Here is a 25043-nt window from a genome sequence, read left to right as displayed (position 1 = left end):
AACTTCATGAGTTCTTGGCTTAATTTCTTTAATTGAATTCATAATGAAAAAACTTCCAGGTGTGTTTTGATAACCTTAGATCAGACCTCTCTATCCCTAGTCCTGTTTCAAGATGAATTTTTTAAAATCTGTAATAATCTCTGCTAATGCCATAGTTTTGATAGTTTGTGAGTTGTTATAACCGTATTTTAATTAGAGTAAGCAAATGCTGATTTTTTTTCAGACTCATGGTTTTAAGTATGTGCTTAATTTCAAATGTTTTTAAAGAGCTAGAAAATTCTGTTAGAAAAAATCTGAAGTGTGTTCAGATATCTGTATTAAAAATAATTTTTATGCTGGTCTGCATGGTTTGATGTGTAGATATAGTAAGACTTCCCAAAAGTTATGCAAATAAAAGTTTCTATTTGTTTCTTTTATCATCGTTTTTCTTAAAGAAAGTAGTACCTGTTACTGAGCTAGTTTTTTTTTTTTTTTTACTTTTATTACATATATCATACTTTATATATATATATATATCAAAATCTATAGATAGATCTATATACACACAGAATAAAAACTTTGGAACCAATTCTCTCCCCTATGGGAGTTTTGAAGTTACTTTGGCACAGCTAATTATTTTCAACTGTGAGAGACTCCTTGGTTTCTTATCTACTATTGTTTGAAAAACAGTCATCTCCACTGAGTATATTTTAATAATAGTATGTAATGGGGAAAGTTGCTTATTCTGTATTCTGACCATTAAAAGTACTAATTACATGACACTATACTGGAAAAGTCTTTGGTTGAACCAGGTGATGACCAAGATCAAAGGAAATACCAGCATTTGTAAAGGCTGCAGATGAACTCTGAATGTCTGTAGTATGAAATCTATCTGTAAAGTTGAAAATTCATTTTATTTCCAGTTATAAATTGAAAAAGAAAAAAAAATATGCTTAACAGTTTTGTTGTATGAATGATTTTGGTTGTTGAAGTCTCCAATATTACTAGTTTTTTTTAGATTATTGATATAATTATTCTAAATTGATGGGTGGTCTTGGGGAAAAAAAAAATACAATTTACACCTGATAGCTTTTAATAGAGGGTGGTATGTTACTAGTATAGCAGTCTCTGTATGGATGCCAGAGTTTAAGAAGCCATTGACCTTTTCAGTTTCTGAATAGCTTCTGTGGATGTTTCTAATCAATCGTTCTTGTGTGTGACAAATACATAGCAAAATTGAGGTCACACAGCAGATGACAACTGGTACCTTAAGATGGTAGTCTATAACTGTACAAAGGTATATGAAGTATAACTTTTTGATGAGAAGGAAATGCTATGTTTTCAGTTCAAATTGAATTGCTAAATACTTCTTGAAATAATTCTCCCAGATGAAACGAGGTAAATACGGTTGTACTAGTAAGATCGTATAGAAGTCCAGGTTGCCCTGTAAAGGTAGAGAGGTATGCTTGATTCTGCATTACCAATTGAGCTTTTTAAAACAGTAGCTAACACCAATCTTGAGCACCCTCTGCTGACCAAACTATATATGGCACATCTTTAAATGCAAAAAAAAAAAAAAAAAAAAAAAAATCTTTTTAGCCTTCAGTCAAATTAGACCAAAATACTGAAAAAAAAAAAAAAAAGCAAATATCAATTATTTTGCTTCATTATTATATATACAAATTGATTTTAAAATTATCAGATTGAAGAATATTTAGAGACGTTGGGATAGCATTAAACTCTAGAGCAAATTGTTGGGAAAAAGTGGGTTTATAGCCAAGTGGATGTTCGAATGAGTCACCTTCCGTTTCTCTCATTCAGATCTTTTGATATATAGTGTTTTACTGCAGATACAGTAAGTCATTTGTGTGGTGATAAATCAGGATGCATTTTAAAGAGAAAGCACACTTAAGGATGTTTTGAAATCTTTAGCCAGTACTTGCCAAAATGAGTGCCTTACTTCAAGCAACTGAGTCCACTATTTAAGAAAAGTTGTGGATATAGCTCATTAGCAGTTTTTATTGTAGCAGACTAGCTAGAGAGAGTTAAGCACTCAGCTTTAAAGACCTGGAGAGGATTTTGAAGTTTCACTTTGAGTATCTAAACTAGGTGATGCTGAGCCTGGAAAAGGCAATATAAAATGGATGATTAAAGGAGGTAGAGAGAGAAGGTTGTTTGAGTTTTCTTAGTTTTCTTGTAGCATTACAGATATTACTAGCTACAAATGGAAATTTTATATCTAAAGAGATTAATTTATTTCAAATGTAGATATGTGGTTAGGAGTAGCTTGCTGAATTAAGAGCAAGTAAATCAGAAGGATAATTCAAAAATGTAATGAACTTTGTTCTATAAGCCTGCAGTATTAATATAATACAAAATAGTTTAGCTTCATCAAAGTGAATACTGAGTTTTATTAAGCTAGCATGAAGAATGCATACTTTTTTGCCAAAGGAAACACAAAATATATTATTGAAATCAAATGGAGTATTTTCTGATACCACTGGAGTAGAATAAATAGCTGAAATTTATTTCAGTTCTACTAAGTCAAGTAGAACCCCACTAAGCCATCACCATTGCTGCACTATTTCTAAAAGGAATAAGACTTGCAAGAGGTTTTTTAGTGCTTCAAAAATGTTTTCGGGGTTAGTCGTTGCTTTCACAGCTAAACAAATGATTGGAAAATTTGAAAGTGGTTCTGAGAAAAAGCAAGTATGGGTGACATTATTCAGTTTATGTATCTCAGCGTTCTGTATGCTTTTCCTATTTTGTATCTGCTGCTTAAAAGAATGAGCAGGGTGTTCAAGTTGTAGATATAACTGTGTACAAGTTGTAGATTTTTTTATGTTAGTCAAGAGAGGCTTGTACAGAAACATGTTTGTCAGACTATTACTTGAATACAGTGAATTACACGAAGGCCCTTCCTAAGCTTGAATTCACTTGTAGGTATTATGAATGATGGTCATGCTATCCCAATGTGGCTTCCTGAATTGTTGAACTGTCAAGAATTAGAATCACTGGACTACCTACAGAAATAACGCATTACAAAAAGCATTTACAGACTCTAAAATTGCTGTATATTTTTAGTGTCAAAGACTTGGTTAAACAGATAATGATCCTGTTTTATATATAGCCTTTAGCACAGGTTAGTAATCTGTTATTTCCAGGGGCTATAAGAAAAAGTCAACAGATGGAGAAAAAAAATCCACAGGGTTTCAGATATATGCAGCCAACTATATACAAATTTATGCGACCGCATACAAATTTATTATTTACTTTTTTAATGAAAAAGTGCCATGAACTGCCCATTTTTCTTAGGCAAAGGTTGTTTTTATTAACCTAAAGAATAAAGATAATTTAATTTACTTGAATTTCAGTATTTTTAAATTGCTTTACAGCTTCATCAGATACAATTTTAGACTATAAGTAACATCTGTAATTAATAAGAGTTGAACTAGCATTCAAGGTGTAAAAAAGTTAAGTTCAAAGCATGTATAAAGAATAGTAATATATGTGTATGTGTGTACATATATATATATATATATATATATATGTTCATAATGCAAGTTAAAGCCAAAGTCTGTCTCAAACATACCAAGAAATTTCATTGTAGTCAATGTGGTGTTTGTCAGTGCAGAACCAGACTGATTACTGACATATAATTACCTTCCTGGAGGAGGGAAGTCAAAATACTGCCTTAATACTTTGGAAATATTAAAGTAAGGTGTGTAACAAAACCATTTGAAACCAGCGCTTTCAAATGCACTGGAAACTGTAACTGAAAAACATTACTACATTAGACTAGGTGAGAAATCTTTACTGTTGTGCAATATTTAATTATCAAAGTTTGTTTTCTAATGTTCTAGCATAAAAAAAAAATAAAAATCTAAGTGTTTGTTTTCTAATGTTCTAGCATAAAAAAAAAATAAAATAAATCTAAGTGTCCAAGGAATATACTTTTTATATCAGAATCATTCTGTTAGTATAACAACTTAACAGCTTCAGAGGATAACCTTCCGCAGAAGTTAAGCATGATCAGCGATAACAATCATCACATCACAGAAAATATCCCAAATTGGAAGGGACCCACAACAATCATCAAGTGAAACTCCTGGCTCTACACAGGACCACCCAAAAATCAGACCATATGTCTGAGAGCGTTGTCCAAACTGTCCTTGAACTCCAGCAGGCTCAGTACCATGACTGTGTCCCTGGGGAGCCTGTTTATTGCCTGACCACCCTGTCAGAGAAACGTATTCCTAATATTCAGTCTGAACCTCCTCAGCACCCTACTATAATGCACACAAATGTCAGGCTGCTTTCAACTTTTGCAAATTAAATTAAGGTTTTTCTTATAAGACAGTAACTTAAACATTGTAGTCCAAAATGTGAAGGTTAGACTTCTAGTAGTTCCTTGCTTCCAAAATTATGTATTTTTAAAAATGTTATTTTTACTTTTTTTTGGTGCAAGTAGACAATACAATACTTTTTACTGATGGTACTAGCCATTATTTTACTGAGAACCATTAGCTATTTAAAACTTCCTACATAAATTAAAGAGGAGCTAAATGGATTTGCAGTTGTTGCCATTAGTAGCATTTTAGATTATACAGGCAATTATTGTGTTCATTATCTTAGAGAAGCCCCTTTGCAAAACTATTGTGGTTGTCTTAGACATTATGTACAAATTTTTCCTTGGAGATTAAAATTTCCAGTGGTGTTTAATTTTGTTAACACGGTTGTTTCAAATAGAACAAATATTATGACAAGTAAAAGAAAATTTGCTTTATTAATATAGGAAATAGCAATAAATGTGGAAAGTTACGTCAGTACTTAACTCATCAGTTTCTTATGTTGTCATAATTATTCTTGTTATGATTATTTTCAAAAGGAAATAAATCACTTTCTTAGGAATATTAACATATTTTACAAATGCTTTGATAAAGTAATAGTACTGTTAGATTGCTACTTTTCCAGTATTCAGGAGAATTTAGAGAATATAAGTGCATTTCTACATGAAAAGTGGATAATTTCATTCAGGTTGCGGAAGTTATTAAGTGGAAAGGAATTATGTTTTAATAGATTATAATAATTTTTTTAGGGAAGGGAGAATGCATTTCTGTTAAAACTTCTTTCATTTACCACCCTGAGAAGAGTTTTGCAATTGCTTTCTCTTGTAATTGTAAATGAAAATTTGAAAATTGTGTATAGGCAATACTATGATCTGTATTAAAAAGGATAACATCATTAGTAACAAAACAAATCTTTTGGAGGAAGAGATTTGTGTGAAAAAATTTCATCATCAAGTGTTTTTTTTTCTTCTCTTAATATTACTCCAAAAACAATTTTGTTGATTCCAAATACAGATTTATATCAATTCAGTCTTCATCAATTAAAAAGGTACGAATGCATTGAATTAGCTACATATCAGTGTGCAGTGGACTACATTTAATGTTTCTGTCCAAAAAGTGGCATTCTTTTCAAAGAAGCTCTTTATTCCTTTCTATTATGGGGTGGGGTTTTTTGCAGGGGTGGAGCGGGGGGGGGACATTGAGAGGGTTAGGGGAAAGTATTCACTACTATGATGCAGGAAAAAAAAGTGTGAGGTAGTGGTTATGCATATTGCAAGACAGTGATTCTTTATTTTATTACAAAAAAAAGACCAACTCTGGAAGGCCAGATTAAATCATTCCTTTCACTTTTTAATGGGATTTGGATGAATAGAGTAAAATATGCACTTTGCATTCATTGATAGCATCTTTAGGTTGAGGTAATTGAGTCTTTTTTCCCTGACTGAATGAATAATGACTTCATCTGATCCTCAGCGAGGCCTGAAACTTAGGCTGCCTTTGTCAGCGCAAAAAGATCTGGGCTTTGAAACATGCTCTACTTCCCTGGCTTAATTTTTCTTCATTTTAATCCAAAAAACCTATTTTTCTCAATAATTCAAGCATAAACTATGTAGTAGTTGAAGCAGCGGAAATTGCAAGATATTTGTCCTCGTTGTGCTGCTTTTTAAATGCAGCTGATAAATCAGCCGCTGTGGTCTTCAGCTGCCTGGTTCTCTAGGGAAGGGACAGCCCGTGTACAAGCAAGATTGCTGAAATTTTTAAGAACTATATTTAAATGGTTCTTTTGCAGACTGTTTTTTATCTAAGGAAGTGTTATGTTTTACTGGTCTTACTGGCATGACTTAGAGATAAAAAGACATCTGTAACAGGGCCTAGGAAGTTCTTCCTGACATAATTTTTCCCACATATTTTACTGACTACAAGAGCATCACAAAAAGTGGAATATAAATACTTAGCTTACAGCATACATTATTGAAATGGTGAGAGTCTTAGTTACATGGCTTAAAAATACTTTTTCATGGGAAACTGGATGGAAGATAGCTTCACTTATTGTTTTTACTGGAGTGTTTCTAAATTAAACACCTTTTTACCCATGAAAAGTTGAAGTTCTCTCTTACTATTTTGATTTGAAAATGTTTTTTTTTTTCCATTGATTATTTTTAACTTAGCTTGAATAACTGAAAGTTTCACAGAATCACAGAATGGTTTGGGTTGGAAGGGATCTTAAAAGACTATCTAGTTCCAACCCCCCTGCCACAGGCAAGGACACCTCCCAGTAGACCAGGTTGCTCAAAGCCCCATCCAACCTGACCTTGAGCACTTCCTCTAGGCAAGCTGAGAAGTTTCATGTAATTAAAAATTATTTCTATGAGATGAGTTCAGATTTACAGACTGATGTGAGAGTATAATTATGAGTTAAAGCATGCTACTTATATGAACAAGTCAATGCTCAGTTGCATTTGTCCATTGATTCTTGATTCTACCATCTTTTAGATCTTCCAGCAGTAAATGAGCAGTAGCCACCTTACAAATATAAAATGAAGTGATAGTAGTTTTGCTGCATGCATAACAGAAGAAAATTGTTCCTGCTCATTAGTTCACCTTCAGTTCTTCAGTTGTCTTCTCCACACACCCTCCCCCTGCCTTGTGTTCCTATCCTGGATCAGAAGACAAGGGGAGGGATGTGTCAGAAATAAAGGCATTCAAAAGGCCTGGCTAGGACAGATCACACTGTGATTCTGGGAGTTGTTATTGTCTTGGAGCCAGGGGACATCTGTTAGATGCACACATGGGAACAATAATTAATTCAGTTATCGGAATGCAATTAATTGTTACAAGTGCATGGATTTTTAATAGGAAGAAGAAGGACAGGGTGATTGTTTGCACAGCAAAGTGTAAATTAAAAAAAGAAAAAAGGCAAACATTATGGTTAACTATGGCTATGGTTTTTACTGCTTCCTTTAGGTTGGCTTGCTGGACCTGGAATTGAATCAATTGACCAAGGCCCTGTTTTTGGCTTTAGTTGCACTATCAATTGTTATGGTAACCTTGCAAGGATTTGTAGGCCCGTGGTATCGCAACCTTTTCCGGTTCCTCCTCCTGTTTTCCTATATCATCCCAATCAGGTATGTATAAGACTGAAAGAAAAATACAGATGTCTAATTTCACTGAATGTGGCTTTCTTGAAAGTTATACTTGCTTCTCTTTGTGAAGGAAATTGATCTTATCAGGAAGCTGAAGGAGCAGGTGCCAACAAATCTGCTGATTCTTGAAGGATCACTATACAGAAAACAATACTGTTGTATTTTTTTGTATAATGTTCATCTTGCTGGAGTAATCAGGATATCTAATCCTTTACTAGCATAAATGTATTAATAAGGATACAATCTTGGTATATTTGAGAATGTGGTTTTAGGAAACATGCATTTGAATGAAGTGTCAGGTGTACTTTAGAATTTGACTTCTTTAATGCCTTAAATACTGAAAATATTCAATTTCTCTGGCTAAAATGCTGACTTTATTTTTACTACAACCATGATTAATTTAGATTGAATGCCTTAATAGTGTAGGTGCACTTTTGCAATGGTAAGACATTTAACAGGTGTAACCAAGTAGAGACTTGCCCTGAATTAATTAATTCATTAAGCATGAGTGCTCTATATTCAAATTGCAGATAAAACTGGAACAGGAAATAATATCCATCTGTGTAACCATGTCTAACATGGACAGAGAAGATGTCTAATGTGGACAGAGAAATGAGAACATTGACTCTGAAATGTTTTTTTTTTTCTTGAATGTGTATTGCATTTGCAAAATTGAAACACTCTGTTAAAATACCTGGTGTTTAGATTAAGGTGGTTGTTAATTTTAGATGTGCTCTGGAACAGTTCAGTTTGGGATACTTCAGCGAGGAGCTGTAGCTTAAACCGTAGATAGATTGAAGACCTATCTCCTCAGGTTTGCACAAAATATTTTTATCTTTGTAGTATAAGGAGGGGGGGAAATGATTTCATTAGGTATTTAATCTAAGCTTACTTAGTTCACATTTTTTATGTATGTATAGCTATGTGAAGCAAACTGTTATATTTAACCAACTTGATACTCAGTGTCTCAAGGATTTATGCTTTTATTGTACTTCCCTGTTTTAAGAGTAGATTCTGTTGTTGTAGGATGGATGATAGTTGTAGGATGGATGTAGAGTCTGGATGTTGTAGGAGGAGGTTCCAGCAATCTGCTGGGGTTTACAGAGATCTCACTGCAAAAACTGCTTCTCTTAGAACAGTTTCCACTTCTTTTGACTGGCTCCTGGTTTTATTTACACCTCCGTGTTTCAATTTTGTGGTATCTTTCTGAATTCTTTCTTCCTTTCTGTGATACTTCATCTATCTTTCTGTGGTATCTTCCTAAATACTATAGTTCTCTTAATTAAATACTATAATCTTCTTTACTCGCTTACTGTTTGTATGATGATGCTGTTTCAGTCATGTTGTCATTCCTGTCTTCCAAGTTACTAAATATTAAGTAGCTTATCCACGTGAAGAGGTAAAAAGAGCTGCATTCAAGTGATGGGTAAAGTTTGCATATTAATGAAAGATGCATTTAATCATCAAAGACATGTACGAGAAGGGGAAAAAGAATATCAGTGATTGCTTGTTGTTGTTCACTGTGTTTTTAATAAGCACATGAAGTCCAAATTTACTGAAATAGTTAAAAGACAGGTATATGTTTGTTACTGAGTGCAACAGAATTAAGAGCATATAGGTGGTATAAATTTGACTATACATTAACAGTTCAACATGTGCCACTCAAAAAAAAGTAACACATTTGAACAGCTCATTTTCAGTTCCTAAGAAAGCAATTTATATGCCCTAGTGGACTTGTGGAATAATTCTTATCAAAAATAATTTCTAGGATAGGCCTAATCCAATTTTTCAATTCTATGTGAAAGATAATATACAAAGTAGAAATATTAAGAAAAGGTAATTGATTTAGTTGTGCATTGGACCATATAGTTACACTCTTGGAAGGTCAGACAGGAATCTAGCAGAGAATAATTTTTTCCACTTTAGGTGTTTGTTTATTCCTATACCAATTTTTCTTCAACTCAGATTGTGTATATATGTGGTCATTTCCTAGACTGTCAGCAAATAAACAACTCTAGTCATGCTGGTGTTCAAGTATAACTACACTTCTCTTCCTTTCCTCTGAATGTTAAATGTGGAAGTGACATATTCTTAATATTCTTAGTATTTGGAGCGTAAACTCTTGGAGTTGAAAATTGCAAGATAAGTGATGCTGAAGCACCAGGTGTTGTCCTCTGTTTATTTCAAAAATAGCTAAATGGAGGTAGATAATTAACTTTTCTTCACAGGTAAATGAATTGAGTGTAGGAGGTTAGAATTGAATGGTAAAGGCAAAGTATATCTGCATTCAAGCATGCGTGAAATCAGTTGATTGATGATTTTTGAGAATGCAGGATGATTCTAATTGTGGACGTTCTTTGCTGTTGTTTTGGGGTTTTGCTTTGCAGGGCAAGGAAAATCCAGGTAATTGATAAAAATAATTTTGCACAGCCAGATATGTTTGGTGAGATAGCCAGAAGGGGGTGACTAACTGTTAGCAGAATGTAACTGATCTCCATACAGCCTCTCCCATAACTAATGGAAAGAGGAACTTTTTTTATTTTTATTCCAGGGGACAGCTACTTGTTTGTGCTGCATTCTAAATACTACTGTAGGGCAATGTTACTTAGCTGTGGCTGGTAGAGCATGCAAGACTTCAGAAGCATAAACATGAAAACAGTGTCATAAGTAAAATTGGGAAGGCAATGTACGTGTTCAGTAGCTTGCGAGGAATCAAGTAAAATCCAGAAAAAATAGAAGTAAATGGACATGAAAAGCTTTAGCCTAGCTTTTCATGGGTTTCATGCTAGAACAGTTATGCACAGGATGTTTTGAACACCCCCACCTACAGAAATGTTTGGCCCTTAAAAATGACAGTGTATTGACAGTGTATATTGATGCTTCCTGTGTATTGATGTTTCTTTTCCCATAAGGAGGATGCACATAGTCTAGAGAGGTTCCCTACAATTTGCTTCCATACAAAGTTAATCTGTTTGAATTCCTTAAAATTTACTGAGAAAAGAGGATAGAAAGCAAGTCTTTGACAGAATGTCCAAAGCTAAATAAACCTCTTTCGGATTATTTTTACCCATTCACTGATTATTTTTTTCCAGATGTGCTGGAATTTCTTGGAGTGTCCCACATTCCTCCAGATTTCTTAAGCTTTTTTTAGTTGCCTCTAGCCAAGTAGAGATATGTTAAGGCACATCATAGGTTCCTCTTGTATCACTGAGATCTTGTCTATGTTATCTAGTACATTTATCACATGGCAAGGTGAGGGGGAAAGTACATGTCCTCAGGTATGCCCATGCTGCTGTGGTTTGTGATACTGCTGTGGAAGTACTGAGGCCTGTTTGTTCATTCTTATTTTCAAAACAGTAATATCCTGTTGTTTGTGGCAGGGGGTGGCTATTTTCTGAATGACAAATGACAAAGCAAAACCAGTCATGCAAATGAAAAGACCCCTCAGGTTGGGGAATATGAGGTTTGTCATAGTCATATTGTCTTTTACCTAGCTGCAGAGTTTAACTCTATCACTGTGGTTATAGATGGATTCTTTTTAATTTTACATCTTTTTAAGATCAGGCTTACATTTTTATTAGGAGAGTTTAATTTCCTTTTTATGCAGAAATGCAGACATTTTCCATACACATTTAAACTTGTGATACAAATCATGCAAGTCCTAAGGAGTTTTTCTTTCATTTTTTCCAGTTACTAATTTGATCAGGGTTTTTCAGCTTTAGTTTAAAGCAAACAAACAAACAAAACTACCACAGGGAGTTACCACTATTTGTATTTTAAGTACAAGGGAGTAGAAGAGATTTCAGTGAGTGGGACATAGCCCTTCTTAACCAGCAAGTTGAAAATCCCCGTGCATGTATGGAGGCAGTCTGTCTGTTGGTATGATACAGAAAGAGATTATCAATCTGTTAGAGAATTCAGTCCTTTCCCCTGGTATTTAGTCTCCTTCATCAGCTCACTTGAGTTAACATGATAAGTTCAGAATTAGCAGCCAACATGGAAGAAAAAGCTAGACATGATCCACCACCAAATGTGATCCCTACCACCGTGTGATGGGATGTTATTTATTCATTGTGCAGTCTTCTTCAGTACCTTAAAAAAAAAAAAAAATGACCCATGGAAGTCTTCTCCACCCACTCCATGAATGCAGCCAAGATTTTTTTTTCCAAGATAATTTTGGCATAGCAAGCAGAGTTCACTGAAATTACTGCCTTGCACACAAGCATGGGAGTCCAGTAGCTCTATGTGCTTCTAAGAACTATAGCTTCTAAATGTGCTTCTATAGCTTTTAAGAACTCTAGAGGATTTACTGTAAGGTGACAAGGTATTGACTGGAGATCTAATGAAAGCTGTGGTGGAAAGAATGTGGTAAAAATGTGTATTGCATAGGCTGTATATTTAGCAACAGCTAAAAGTTGGATTGGCAGGGGCCTAATCAGTTATCTTTTTAGGAAGAACTTTTAGTTTTGGTGTATGCCGAAGCTGAAATGTCTTTTGTCCTTTCGTTTAAGCACCCTAAGGTTCCTGGGCAAATAGTCATTCTGCAAAAATAAGTTGTCCCAAACATCTGGACAGAACTCCCTTGCACTTGAGTAAAGACAGCTTGCAGCTGCTTTTTTTCCAGATTTGCAAGAGGAACATTTAAAGAAAATCCTTCAAGCTGTGTTAGTCTGGTTTTAGTGGGGTGTAGGGAAAATACTGTCAGGAGGTCTTGTATCGGAATTCATTAATAGCTAAACCAAACCCTGTCTCATGCAAACATGAAAAAGGCAGTTTTGCTCAGTGTATTGCTCTGTATTCCAAGTGTGCAGAGTACTCAAACCTGTGCAAGATTGTGGTGTTTAAAAGCAGCAATAGGCTACTTTTAATCTTGTTTGTACTGTCCATGTATAAAGTATTGATGTGAGAGTATCTGTATATGTGGTCTCACATATACAGACGTAGCATACAGACATATTATCTATGATGCAAAATTTCTTCTGTGGAAGTGCTAAAGAGCTTCTCATAAAGTAGTTTAAGCAATCCTTATAAATGTGTGTAAGCTTCTGTATCATGTCATGATATATAATGCCATCTGTTTAAGAGACTGAAAAACACTGTATGAAACGGGTATTTTACAAACTGATTTTGAGTTCTTTATGCAACAGGAGCTATGGTTTTTGTCCCTTATATTAAGGGCAAGACAGCCTGTTCAGTGTGGTGCTGTACTGATGCCTAAATTAGCTCGTGTGTTGTGCATTTCTTAGAATGGTTGATATTCATCCTACATCTAGAACACACACCATCGGTTTAAAAAAAAAAAAAAAAAAGTTACTTTTTAACAGATCTATTATAGTAGATCTTTTTCCTTTTTAACATTGCAACATGCCCTATCTGCTCTTAGTTCCTATATGATTTTAATCTCATAATCTCGTTTTAATCTCATTGCAGTAAGTAATAACACATTTGTCTGAAATACACTAAAAATATTCACTTTTTTAAATTATTATTGACATATGAGATGACAATATTGTTGTGAGGCTTTTTGTAGGAATTTTGTAGATAATTTTCTTAAATCATTTTCCAGATACCTTCCCAAGACTTTTAAGTTCTACCTGTGTTACAATATCTAATTACCTGTATATATGTTGCATGTTGCCCTTTAAAAATTTTATGTGCAGCAGTCACTGTAGTAATGTGGGGTTGCTGCACATTTGTTCCCACACATTAAAAAACAAATGTGTGGAATCGAGTCCTTTTTCAAAATTACATACATTGTCTGGATTTTATGTAAAGTGCTGTGTACATTCTTTGATTTTCTTTTATATGGTAACATTACAGGCAGAATTTAGAAAGAAAATAAAAAGTAGGCCAAGAGTCCTAGTGAGACCATTTATGAAGCAAGCAAGAACACAGATCTAACTCTTCTTGAAAGTATCAGCAGAGAAAACTAAAAAAAAAAAAAAAAAATTCTCAAAAAAAAGGAGGGGGAGGGTATCATTTGGAGGAATTACAGGAATTGCAAATGGGTTGGGTTTTATTTAAATTTTGATAAGAGTATTGCATTTAAAAGCAGTAACTTCTGTTTGTTTTATTTGTGTAGTGCAAATTAATACAAGCAACAGAAATTGTCAGGCTCCAAAAATAATTTTCTGTGAAGATTTAACTTCCCATGAATGCTAAAATTAAAAACAGTTTTGTTTGGTTCTTGACCAATGCTTTCTATTTAGAAATGATTCTATATCTTTTTAACTTGTAAATAACATGTATGTGTGTATGGTTTATAGCTGTTTCAAGTAGGTAGGACATGGGAAGGTTAGAAGTATGGGGGATTGGGTACTGGTTTGGACACCGGTGCAACACAAGTATGATCTTTAGTATTTCACTTAGAAGGAAATACTGGGAATAAAGACTACATCTTAATTGCTTTATTTTAAAAATTGGATAACACTATGAGTGTATAGAGTCTCAGCAGGACTTTCTCTTTTACTACAAAGCTTATGCTTATATATGGAACTTCTGAGGAAAGTCTTACTTGCCTGCCAGAGTTCAAATAAAACTATCATACATTTCTGATTCAAACTCACCCATGAGTTTTATTAGGCATGGTATCAATTTCTTCATAAAATTCTTTGCTAACTAACTTAATTAGATCTTGATTGCTTTTCACTGAATCATGAAAAACAGAATGTTTCTGGAGTTTCTAAATATATTTTCCTGAAACTTGCTCAATGAAGGTCTTTGCTTATTGGCAAATTTGTCTATTTTGAATAAAACGCAAAATCAGAAATTTTCACAAGAGGACCTAATGTAGTTACCATTTAGGAAAAAAATAAACTTAGAATTCCTGTAAATATGAATTTATTTGCCCTAAACCAGTACTGATGTTTTTGAGGGAATAAAAGCAAAAGTATTTGTTTTTAACCTGTGGTAAAAAGCAGTGTAGATTCTGAAATGTTGTGCTTATTGATTTGTTCCCAGGCTGAATTACAGAGGAATGTTGTCCTGGCTTATAGCAGAATAAATCCCTGAGTTGGATGAAAGTTGCCTTAGGTTTGCCTACTAGGGTAACTAGTGCTGAGGATGAGAGACAAGAAAGTTCACACTAAATATATCTATTCTATGCAACAGCCTTTAAGTACCTATATTAACTTACTGTTTAGAGATTACACTTTATTTAGCTTTGTACAAATCAGTGTTACTAATGCAAAATTTATATCAGTGTTACCTTTATTAGTTGTGCTACATATGATGCTATTTTATGAATTTTCCTTAACCGATGTGTCTGGAGTCTTTAAAATTGGATGAAATTGAGAAGTCATTAAGTAACTGATAGATTTAAAATATTTTTGTTTGCATCAGGAGGTTCTTTAAAGTCCAGAAAGGGCTTATGAGAAATGATTGCTAATATTACCAAGCACAGAAAACAGCTAGGTGTTGAATAAGATTGGTTTCTCCTTTTTTTAATGTATAAAAGTAATTGGACATTTCCGTCAAGTATTTCTATCCATTCTTGTGAAGCTCTATTGGAGAGATTTCTAGTTTTGAAAGCAAACTCAATGTTAATGGGACTCCATTATTTTTTCCATGTTTCACTAGTGTTCTTGATGTGCTAGGTGACAACTACAATGATTTCAAAGGGAAAAAAGTTGTACTAAGACAACGGACACAAAATGAAGGAAGTCAGAGCAAGATACAGCATACAAATTTTAGAATCAATACTAAGAATGCATCTATATTCCTCATTTTTATGTTCCTTTTATTCTTGTTTCTCATGCTAGATAGCTACCTTGGGTTGTACTAGTCACTTTGGAGACGTTATTTCTCTGGAGGGCAGTGGTGCCAGCTTTCTGTTAGGTCTTTGCAGTGAGTGTAGAGGGTATACACTCTGTTCCACTTAGGAGTACATGCTGGAAAGCTAGGTTAATTCCTAAAATACTTCCAGGCTTTGAATTATAGATTTTTCCTCATTGCTTATCAAGAGGTGTCTGTCTTTTTTTTTTTCTCCTTATCTTTCAATTACGTGTGACAGATTGTAATTAAATGAATATAGAGCACATTCAGAACATCAAAACCTGCTAACACATGCTTATAAAAGATGCAAGTGAATATATGAACAGCACTTAAGCTTTGAGAGATCTCTCTGATTTGATCTTTCCTAAGTACAGTTTTCCATATCTGGATGACCTGTACTTCTCCCCTGGTATGAGCAGCCATGTGGATTTCCTTTGTGCACGTTGTGCCTGAGGTTGCAACTCTTAAATAGAGCTTTCCTCACAGAATACATATCTTGGTAGCCCAGGCAAAAATAAGAAAAATAAAATTATAGTCCAAATACATCTTTGACAGCAGCTCTTGTCTTTCAATTAAAATAAGTTATAGCAAATGTCTAGCCATTCTTAGCGTGCTCATTTCCCTTCTTGAGCTAGAGATCACACTTTGTACTTGACTAAGTAAGAGGTTCTCATCCTTAAGAGGAGTAAATCTTTTGTCATTCCTTTTGTTACCTGTTACATATTTCAGTGTGAAGTCTGTTGCAATGGTTCTTATTTCTATCTTTCTGCATGTTGACAAACATACATAAACAAATGCTGGTAGCATACTACTAGTTCTGTATTGACGAAGGCAACGTAAAACTGTATTTAACCACTGTGAGGCAAGTGGCTTCCAGTATTTTCATACTGTAATGTTTTCAATTAAAAAAACTCTGATTAAGTTCCCTTTCTGTTTTCTATCTTGATTTTTAAATATTTGTGAGATTGAAGAGAGCTGAAGTTAGGTATGCTATTCCAAAAGTAATTGGGATACCTCACCAGATAGAGGGATAGTTTTTTGACATTGCTGATTTTAATGGAAAAATAAAATCTAATTCAAGAATACAGCACCATCTTCAACGGTCAAGGGTGTTGTATCAAAAAGGCTTGTTTCTCTTTAGACTACAACATGTACAAATTTAGGAAGGAGAGAGGTTTGAATAAACTGGATTTTTTCAAAGTGCAGAAATTTCAGATGATCCCACAAGTCTAGTTAAATGCATCTCGTCCTTATAGGAGGAGATGTTACCACCACTATTACCTCAGGTAATTTACAATCACTTTGTCACTGTGATTTCAGGGGGGCAGACAAAAATTGTGGCTGTGGTTTTGGTTATACTGTAAAGCAGTACTTTAGGATTGCTAAGAAAAAAAAAAGTATTTTGATCTCGGTATATCCTTGGACAGTTTAAGTCATGTTATTGTAAACCTGTTATTAATCCTGGGACTCTGGCCAGGGCAAATTAGCTACAAATCATTTACATTACTACCATCCTAGCTGTCTTTTCTGTATTTCTGGTAGAGCAGAGTCAACAGAAATGAACATGTGCATATTCCTCAGTCACTATTCCTCTGACATGGTAACTAGGAGTATGGTGAATAGCTAAAGGGAAGGAAGTGTTAGAACTAGTTTTGAGCTAGAACATTCAATTTTGGGCAGAAGCAATGTGATTTAAGTTATCTCTGACCAGCATCAGTGAAGGCTTCTTTTTTATTATGACTTAGGAATATAAGGAATAAGAGCAATTAATTCTTGTGTGATATGGTCATGGAAGTATTAACATATATGCAGACACAGGGTGAATTGGAAAAAATAAATTTATTGTGATCCTGTACTTCTGTAAATAGTAAAACTTTCTGCAAAGAAAAATTTCTAGTATAGAGCCTACCCAAAGGCTACTTTTTACTGCTGGCAGTAACAGCTCTGGCCTACATGCTATCACAGAATTTCACTGTTTGGACACGATTCTTACTTTTCACTTGATTTCTGTAACTATATTTTGGCAAGGACCTTGACAAGGAAAAATAGTTATTTAAAAATGGAGACCTGAAGAATCGTCAACACTGTTTACAATGATATCTCTATTTTCACATCATAAAGAAAAACTATGGTTGGTTGGTTTTGCTTTTTTAACAGATTGAAACTGTGACTTGAATCTTAACTTGTTGATGAAGTGTATAATACTGTCAATGTGTGTAAGTGTAGCAATATAAATATATTAAGAGTCTCCAAAAGAGTTGCAGTCTCTCATGTAGGAGACATGGTATTGCATTTGTTTGTATTGTAGTAGTTCCTAAAAGTCTGGGATAGAGCCTGAGTTTCTAATGTGTTATGTACTCTACAAACAGTTAACAAAAAATGTTCCAAAATGTCTGTTGTATGTAGTTTTAAGACTTTTTTTTTTTTTTTCTGGTATCCTAAAAACAGCTTTGAGTTTTGCTTTTATGGTTATAACTTTCACTGCCTAATGTTCACACTGATTATGGTATACATTTCCTTTGCAGTTTACGTGTGAACTTGGACATGGGTAAGGCAGCCTATGGGTGGATGATTATGAAAGATGACAATATTCCTGGAACAGTTGTTCGAACTAGCACCATACCAGAAGAGCTGGGAAGATTAGTTTATTTGCTAACGGATAAAACAGGTATATCGGGTTACAATTCCAAAATGTGATGACTTATAAAATGTGTAAACTTCATTCTATATTTTAATATGTTAACGTTAAAGTGGACTTATACTACTGATCTTTATTTTTTCATTCTATTTTTTCAACAAAATATTAAGCGTGTGCTTGAGGGATTTGTTGCAGTAATGCCAATGGGATTAGCTAGGCTGGTTCGTACACAAGAAAGTGAGTATTTATTAATAATCAGGTATAATCTGGTGGAAACACTCCTGATGCAGTAACAGGACATTTGATGGCATTAGTGAGTACCACACGTCTCTTACTCTGAAAAAACTCTGGATTAGCGCTTAAGATGCACTTTATTCTTCTGCATCTTATTTCTATTGCAATATTGTATGATCGTAACAGTTAAGAACAGCCTTCAAGAGAAAAAGTAATCTCCTAAACAAGTCATAAGATCACATCTTAAAATGATATCTGTTATTCCCATGAAATTAGATGCTGTTTATTTTACAAAGACCAGTTCTAGAGCTGCCGTATGGTTTCATCTTTGCAACTGTAATATATTATGGTACGTGACCTGGTATATTGGAAAACCTGGTCCCTGCTAGGATCAGAAGACAGGTAACTGTGAAGAAGTGATAGCTTGCTCTATTCTGCTGTCTACCATTATGGCTGAAGCTTGTGACAGTCTTACCATGCTCTTAAGTCTTAGAAGTATTGAGGGATTCTTAGAATTTATTTCAGAAAACATCATAATAAATAACAAGTTCTTTAGCAAATGCAGTGTTTTTTCTCCTTTCTTGGTTCTTTCTGAGATTCAATAATTCAGTTCTGGCAGACATTCTGTTTTTTTAAGAAGCTGAGTTAGACTAAGTTCTGAAATGAGAAAGCTGTTTCTCAAACAGCTGAAGGAATGTTTTAGTGGTTTTAAGTAAAATCTACTTCAAAATGGTGAGATGGTTTGGAGGTGGTTTCCACTCTGTTACGCAGTTCAGAATGTGTAATACCCAGTTCACAGTTTTTTGCTTGAAATAGGTCCACATTCCCTCCTGTGCTGAACACTTCCAGTAAGGCCTATTTTGAAATGAAACATGTATTTCATATATTGTCATATTTTGAAAATGTATTTCTTCTTATTCTATAGGTACATATGTAAACTTAAATGCTGCTGAATGCTGTTCTTCTATTTCATAAAAGAAAAAGACAACTGCCATCTTTCTTAGCATATAGAAAAGTATTCCTAATTATAGTGTGGTAATTTTTCAAAGCAAATGAGCAATTCTTTTAACAAGTTTTATTTCAGTTATCTAATGATTTGCATTGTGTTTGAAACTGCTTATTGATTTTAATTGCACCTTTCATTGTGATAATTTATGTAGCTTCAAGAGTGCTGTCTCATCATAAGCTTGAAATATGCAATTTGCAGCATATGTTTGGAAAAAGGAAAGTACGTTCAAAAATAATAAATTTTCAGAACAGTGCAGTAGAGTTCATTTGCCCAAAGCATTACTTTGTAAACAAAGACAATGTATACTAAAACTTTTCTGATAAATACTCCAGTTACCGTACCAAACTAGAAATTTGGTGCACTTTTATCATTGTCTCCTTACAGTTACAGACTGCACTGAAAATTTTGAGAAGTTAAAAATAAAATGCTAATAATTTATTCAGCCAGCTTTACAATCCTGAAATTATATTATACAATGCAAGAATTATATTCTGATCCTGTCTGGTGACCAGTTTATAACATAAAGCACAAGAATCACTGTGCTGTGTTCTTTTCCTCAAGCTATGTACCTACTACCCAGTTTAAAATAATAATAACAATAAGCTTCAGATCTACTTGTAGAAAAATAACTGATAAAGTTAACCTAATGCAACAGTAATTAAAAATAACTTTCTTAAAAATAGTTTTTTTTTTTTCTAATAGCATTAAATGTAGTGGTACTGTGTTTTTTTAAAGTGAAAATAGTTACATTTATAAAATTTTGAAAGAAAACACTTAATAGACTTGTGAGAAACAGCGTTGTTTTCTTCTTTTTCTTTTTTTTTTTGTTGTTGTTTTTTTTCAAAGCTGCATCATGCCACTTGCAATCACAGTAGTTCTGTTTAATTTTAAGAAGCACTTGTGTTCTGGCCTTTCAGAGTGCATACTTGAATGGGGCTAAATAGACATGTAAAAAGGCTTTAGCAGCAAATGTGTTTACATACAGTCTGGAAGATTGCTAGCATTCACCCTTAAAGGATTTTCAGAGCATTGAAGTCTATTGACTTGATATAAAAATGAATGTAAAAGCAGTATTCTAGGGCAGTAGTTTTGCACTAACAGGCAGCCTATGTGCTCTTACTTAAGTGTTAGTGGAAGGTTGAGGTGACTGAGAATAAGCCAGGAGTCCAGCAGAGTTGACAAGCTTCAGAAATCTGGCCATGGCCTTCCAGACCATGCTTTTCTTCAGACCATCATACAAAGCTTTGCTCAATTTTCTTAGTTTTAAATGTCCTGTAACTTCTAAACTTTTTACATCACCAGGCAAACTTGCAGCCAATGTGCAATACCTGATATACCTGAGTATATCAGTAGCTGCTTCCAGTTTCCTTCCTTGATGAATATATTTGGTCTTATTCTGCATTTTATCATAAATGTAAAGCATCCTTTTAGGTAATGAACAGGTTCTGTACAGTTAATCCAAGATTGCTATTGCATGATTATACAGTGTTCATGAGAGCTGGTTTCAGTACTTTCATGCTTGAACTTCCAGCTATAATCTTACAAACTAGTTGATTCTGTTCTTCTTAAGCCCACTTAAGGCTTGGCTGTTCAGTGGAGAAAGAGAGACAGTTTTGTAGTTGTCTCTCCAAGTAGGTGCTATTAAAAAGTGGAACTAAAAGGCTTATCTTCTTAAGTGTAAACAAGCAAATCTTTTCTCAATATTGAAAATAAAAATACAGAGAACAGTCTGCAAAAATCTTATACTGTGGTCCAAGCTTCGCTGGAAATGATTGAGAATTAGCTGTTGAGTCTAAGGAGCATTGCCTTACTAACATAATTGCAAGGTAGTTCTTTGTATGATTGTAAATTGGGTTTGTGCTTCATCAATAAGCTTTTTGACAAGAAGCGTCCATCACAGTGGCTCTCTCATTTGCCACAGTAGAATAGAAAATGAAGTATCCCAATAATTGCATTATAGTTTCCTTATTGTGGGACAAGAAAGCAATGTGGTATAATTAGGTTTGATTGGAGTGCATGTTTCCGGTAAGATCTGAAATTAATGATGTTGCTATAGTGACACATCTGCGGCCACCAGTGCGTGAAACATAAAGTAATTCATTCGACAAGAGAAGACATCTGTTAACTGCAAGGATGCAGAGCATATTGACACTGACCAGAAATACTAGACGTTATGTGATAAATGAACAAATGATGCTGAAACAGGAGGACAGATAATTTGTACTTAATCTGCTGGGAGAACTTTAATCTTCTCACTGGTTGCATTTGACAATGCCATTGTTTAAAGAACAATGCTGCAGAGAACTCATAAATTTTAAAACTTAACTCAGGGTGCAGCCTATTAAAGCAATACATTAATTCCTTTGTTAGGGAGTTTTTATCTTCATGTAGAACAAAGCCATTACTAAAAACACCCACTAAAACAACAGGTTTTTTAGGACTCACATTTTAATTATAGCATCCATTACCCAAAATGCCATGTTGTTTGGACTTGAATCACGTATAAGTTTGACAGAAAGGCGTCATCTGTTATGGGGCGGGGGGCAGCTATAAGGGGGAGCTATTTCCAGTTGTTTCCAAGGGCAGCTGGGCATGGTATCTAACCCTCTCCAGAGCATAAAAAGATTTTAATCCCGAAAGAATAAAATAAAGATATTTGGCAATATTTTTTTGAATATTTTTGTTGCTTGGGATGTGGGATGGCAAGCCTTATGCCATTCACGACAACTTCCAGCATTTTCAGCTATAACAAATGTGTACAGACTTCCAAACATAGTTATTTACTAATGCATACACTTGTATTTGAGTTCTGTAATTAACATTTTAGCGGGTGTTTGGACCAAATGAGATACTTAACAAATATAATAGTTGAACAGATGCATAGAGCAATGTGATTCTTGATTTTCTGGGAAAGTCTTGTTAGAGGTTGGTATATGTAGGCATTTTCATTAAATGTGCCTAATGTAAAGGACTATTAGAATAGTGAATTTCACTAATTATTTCTGAAAATTTATCTTTTAAGGTATTCTTAAAGACTATTGAGTCTTTTTCTGTTTAACATAAGCTACCATAGACTAATTAAAAATAAAAAAAAATAAATAAATGCTGGTGAAATAATCTCTCCTCACTTCACTTTGATGCAAACATATTTACACAGTTAACTTTATCTGTTCTCTGTCTCCATGGTATTAGTACCACTGGGGTTGCAGCTGAGTAGAGCCACACTAGAACAGAAAGCTTTTTGTCATAAGATACTATGGGAAGCTTCAAGACATGCATTCAAGATAGATCAGTCAAAGGAATCCTTACTTTGTGGCTTCAGTTGGACACCCATCTACTGAAAATCCACAGTATATCCGATGAATATGAATGTTGCTGTGAAAGGCTGATACAAGAAGGAAATAGCTACTGCTATTCTTGACTATATCAGCGATACGAGTACTGTTACCTTCAGCCATGCAAAGATAAGCAAATCTCAGCTCTTTTTCACCTTCATTCCTAGCAGGTTGTAGGTTATCCTGGGGTTTGGTTTGAGGTTTTATTGTGGTTATGTTTATGGCTTTTGTTCCTAAGTGGAGCAGTTGAGTGAGCAGACATATATATGTGTTTACCATGAGCTTTTAAATTTTCCTTTTGTAATCTTACCAGGTTGTATTTGTTCCAAAGTTAAGAGAAAGTATATCTGCCACGAGATTGTTGCCTACAGTTTCATTATTAAGAGCGTTGAGCTGGATTTCCCTTAAAGTTTCAATAGAACTGTTCAGTTTTGCCCTGACTTTTTATCTAAGTACATAGCTCAATCAAAGAATTCATACTTCCTTATAGATTATTCACCTTCTCAATTTTTGATAAAGTTACTAATTCTTGCGTTGTATGTATTTTCTTGCTCTTTTGTTTTGGCATTTTTAGATTGCTGGTATTAGTCCCAGTTACCATATAGTAATGTAGGATCAGATAGATCTGCATCTGCTTCTCAAAACAAAAACAAGAACAACAACAACAAAAAAAAAAACACTCTGCAGCTCTGTTGTGAATCACATCTGTTGCCATCCAGGGAATGATGCCTTCAGGACTTTTTCCTTAGAAATTAATTTCGTCTTTGCCTGCTTTACTCTGTGTTTAATGACACAGTTTTAGACCAAAACCAACAAAACCAACAACAACAAAAAACACTCTTAATACTTTATACTTTAGTATATTCACTAAAGAATATACTAAATTTTTTTTCAGCCATTGTCTACTAACTTTTTGTCAGGATATTTTCCTCATGTGGTAACTAACAGTATAGCAGAGCAACGAATATGTGATGTTAGTTGGAGATCATACATTGACTGCCATAATTTCTGATTTTTTTTTCTAAAGTAGTTTTATTTATCCACTAACTTCATATTAGCAATGTCTTAAAAGTGTGGAATTGATATGTAAGTGTTTAAAAAGCATTATCAAAAGTAGAAAGGTCTCATACCGTTCTTCAGTACTTTTATCACTTTGAGCAGACTAGAAAAATGGCTGTTTTGGGGTTCCTTTTCATTCCTAAATTAAGCTATATAAAAAAATTCCTTCTCTCCATGTTTGAAAGGCTTGCATTTTGGTGGATAAAGTAAAGGATGCATTGTTTTGTCAAGGTGTATTAGGTTTCTTCTAGAAGACTACAATTTAAGAATTGCTTCTTAAGTTGTAACATGATTAATTGGCGTTATGAAGTATTTGGACCAAGTTATTGGGGATGTCTTCATCCTTTTTGGATGAATTCTTCATTAGAAGAATGTAAAAGTAAATTCTTAGTTTTCACATACAGGAAAACTTTTAACTTCCATTTGGATGACTGGAAAATGTGTATTTTGTTTTATTTTTGTAGAAATTTGGGGTAATTATGCATCTATAAATGCAACTACCCATGTTTCTCTCACAGTGCTTCAGATGTATTGTGTCTGTTGTTGAAAGCCTAATGCTAGTCTAAAAAAACAAGAGCAAAAATTAATTGTTTCTTTGGGGTTTTGTTTTCATTCTTTTTTATTAGAATTTTCAGTAGCGAGTACAGATATTTTTGCAGCTTGCTTTCTTATGCCATAGATGTTTCCTACTACTGTAGCTGATAAAATGGAAGGATGTTGATTCTATAAGCAATGCATAAGATCTGAGTATTAATTTGTGATTGCTGGAATGTTTAACCTTGTCTTTATAAATAGTTTTCCCTTGCTCATTTTTCCTGAACCTCCTTTCATGGATTCTAGCAAGATAGGAAAATCCATACTTTTGTACTCTGAAGCTTTTCTTCTCTGCTTGCTGAGATGGGAGGCAAGAAGGAATGACACTAATTTTCCATCTATCTACCTTTCCCTCAACTACACATGATTTGGACTTGGACGGATTTAGTAATGTCAGAAGAAATAATCTTTTCCTATAATAATCGTAGAGCCAATTTTATTTTTTCTCTGTTTTCCCAAGCAGCAATTACTGAACTAGTGAGAAACAGATTTGACAGTTGCCTGCTGTCTCAAATTTTGAGTGGCATTTAGTTCCCCAACTCCTAGGGAGCATTTATTTTAATTCAAAAATTGGCAAAGCTATGGGCAGTGAGAAAGATGTTAGCATGCCTGGAAAGTAACAAACGTTATGCAGATTTATTTGGAAATTTCTTGCAATAAACAATATTGAACAAAGTACTTCGTATTTTTGTTGTGTTGGATTTTTTGTTTGTTTTCTTTTCTTTTTAAATGGAGATTTTAATTTCTCATGATTGCAAGTGGAAACTTGCCTGTTTCTCATCTGCAAAATGTAGATTGTTGTATGTTTTTTTTTCTCCTAGCCCACAATTACAGTCATAAATGTAATCAAATTTAACAAACAATATTTGAATAAAAGTAAAGCGTATAAAGGCAAAACAAAAAATCATCATGATGACCATAAAAACAAAC

General features: G+C 34.0%; 1 protein-coding gene across 2 annotated transcripts in view; it reads left to right on the top strand.

The window, feature by feature from the left end:
- The window catches only part of ATP9B (ATPase phospholipid transporting 9B (putative)), a 163870-nt gene that overhangs the window by 104574 nt on the left and 34253 nt on the right, over positions 1–25043 (top strand). For both annotated transcript variants that reach the window (XM_032183416.1, XM_032183415.1), the window contains exons 12-13: positions 7293–7453; positions 17770–17912. In XM_032183416.1, coding sequence (XP_032039307.1) covers positions 7293–7453; positions 17770–17912 — 304 coding nt within the window. The remainder of the gene's footprint in view (positions 1–7292; positions 7454–17769; positions 17913–25043) is intronic.

This window comes from Aythya fuligula, chromosome 2, assembly GCF_009819795.1.
Source record: "Aythya fuligula isolate bAytFul2 chromosome 2, bAytFul2.pri, whole genome shotgun sequence".
Lineage (NCBI taxonomy): Eukaryota > Metazoa > Chordata > Aves > Anseriformes > Anatidae > Aythya > Aythya fuligula.
The sequence above is the reverse complement of the archived record's forward strand: the minus strand, read 5'-3'. Positions and strand labels throughout refer to the sequence as shown.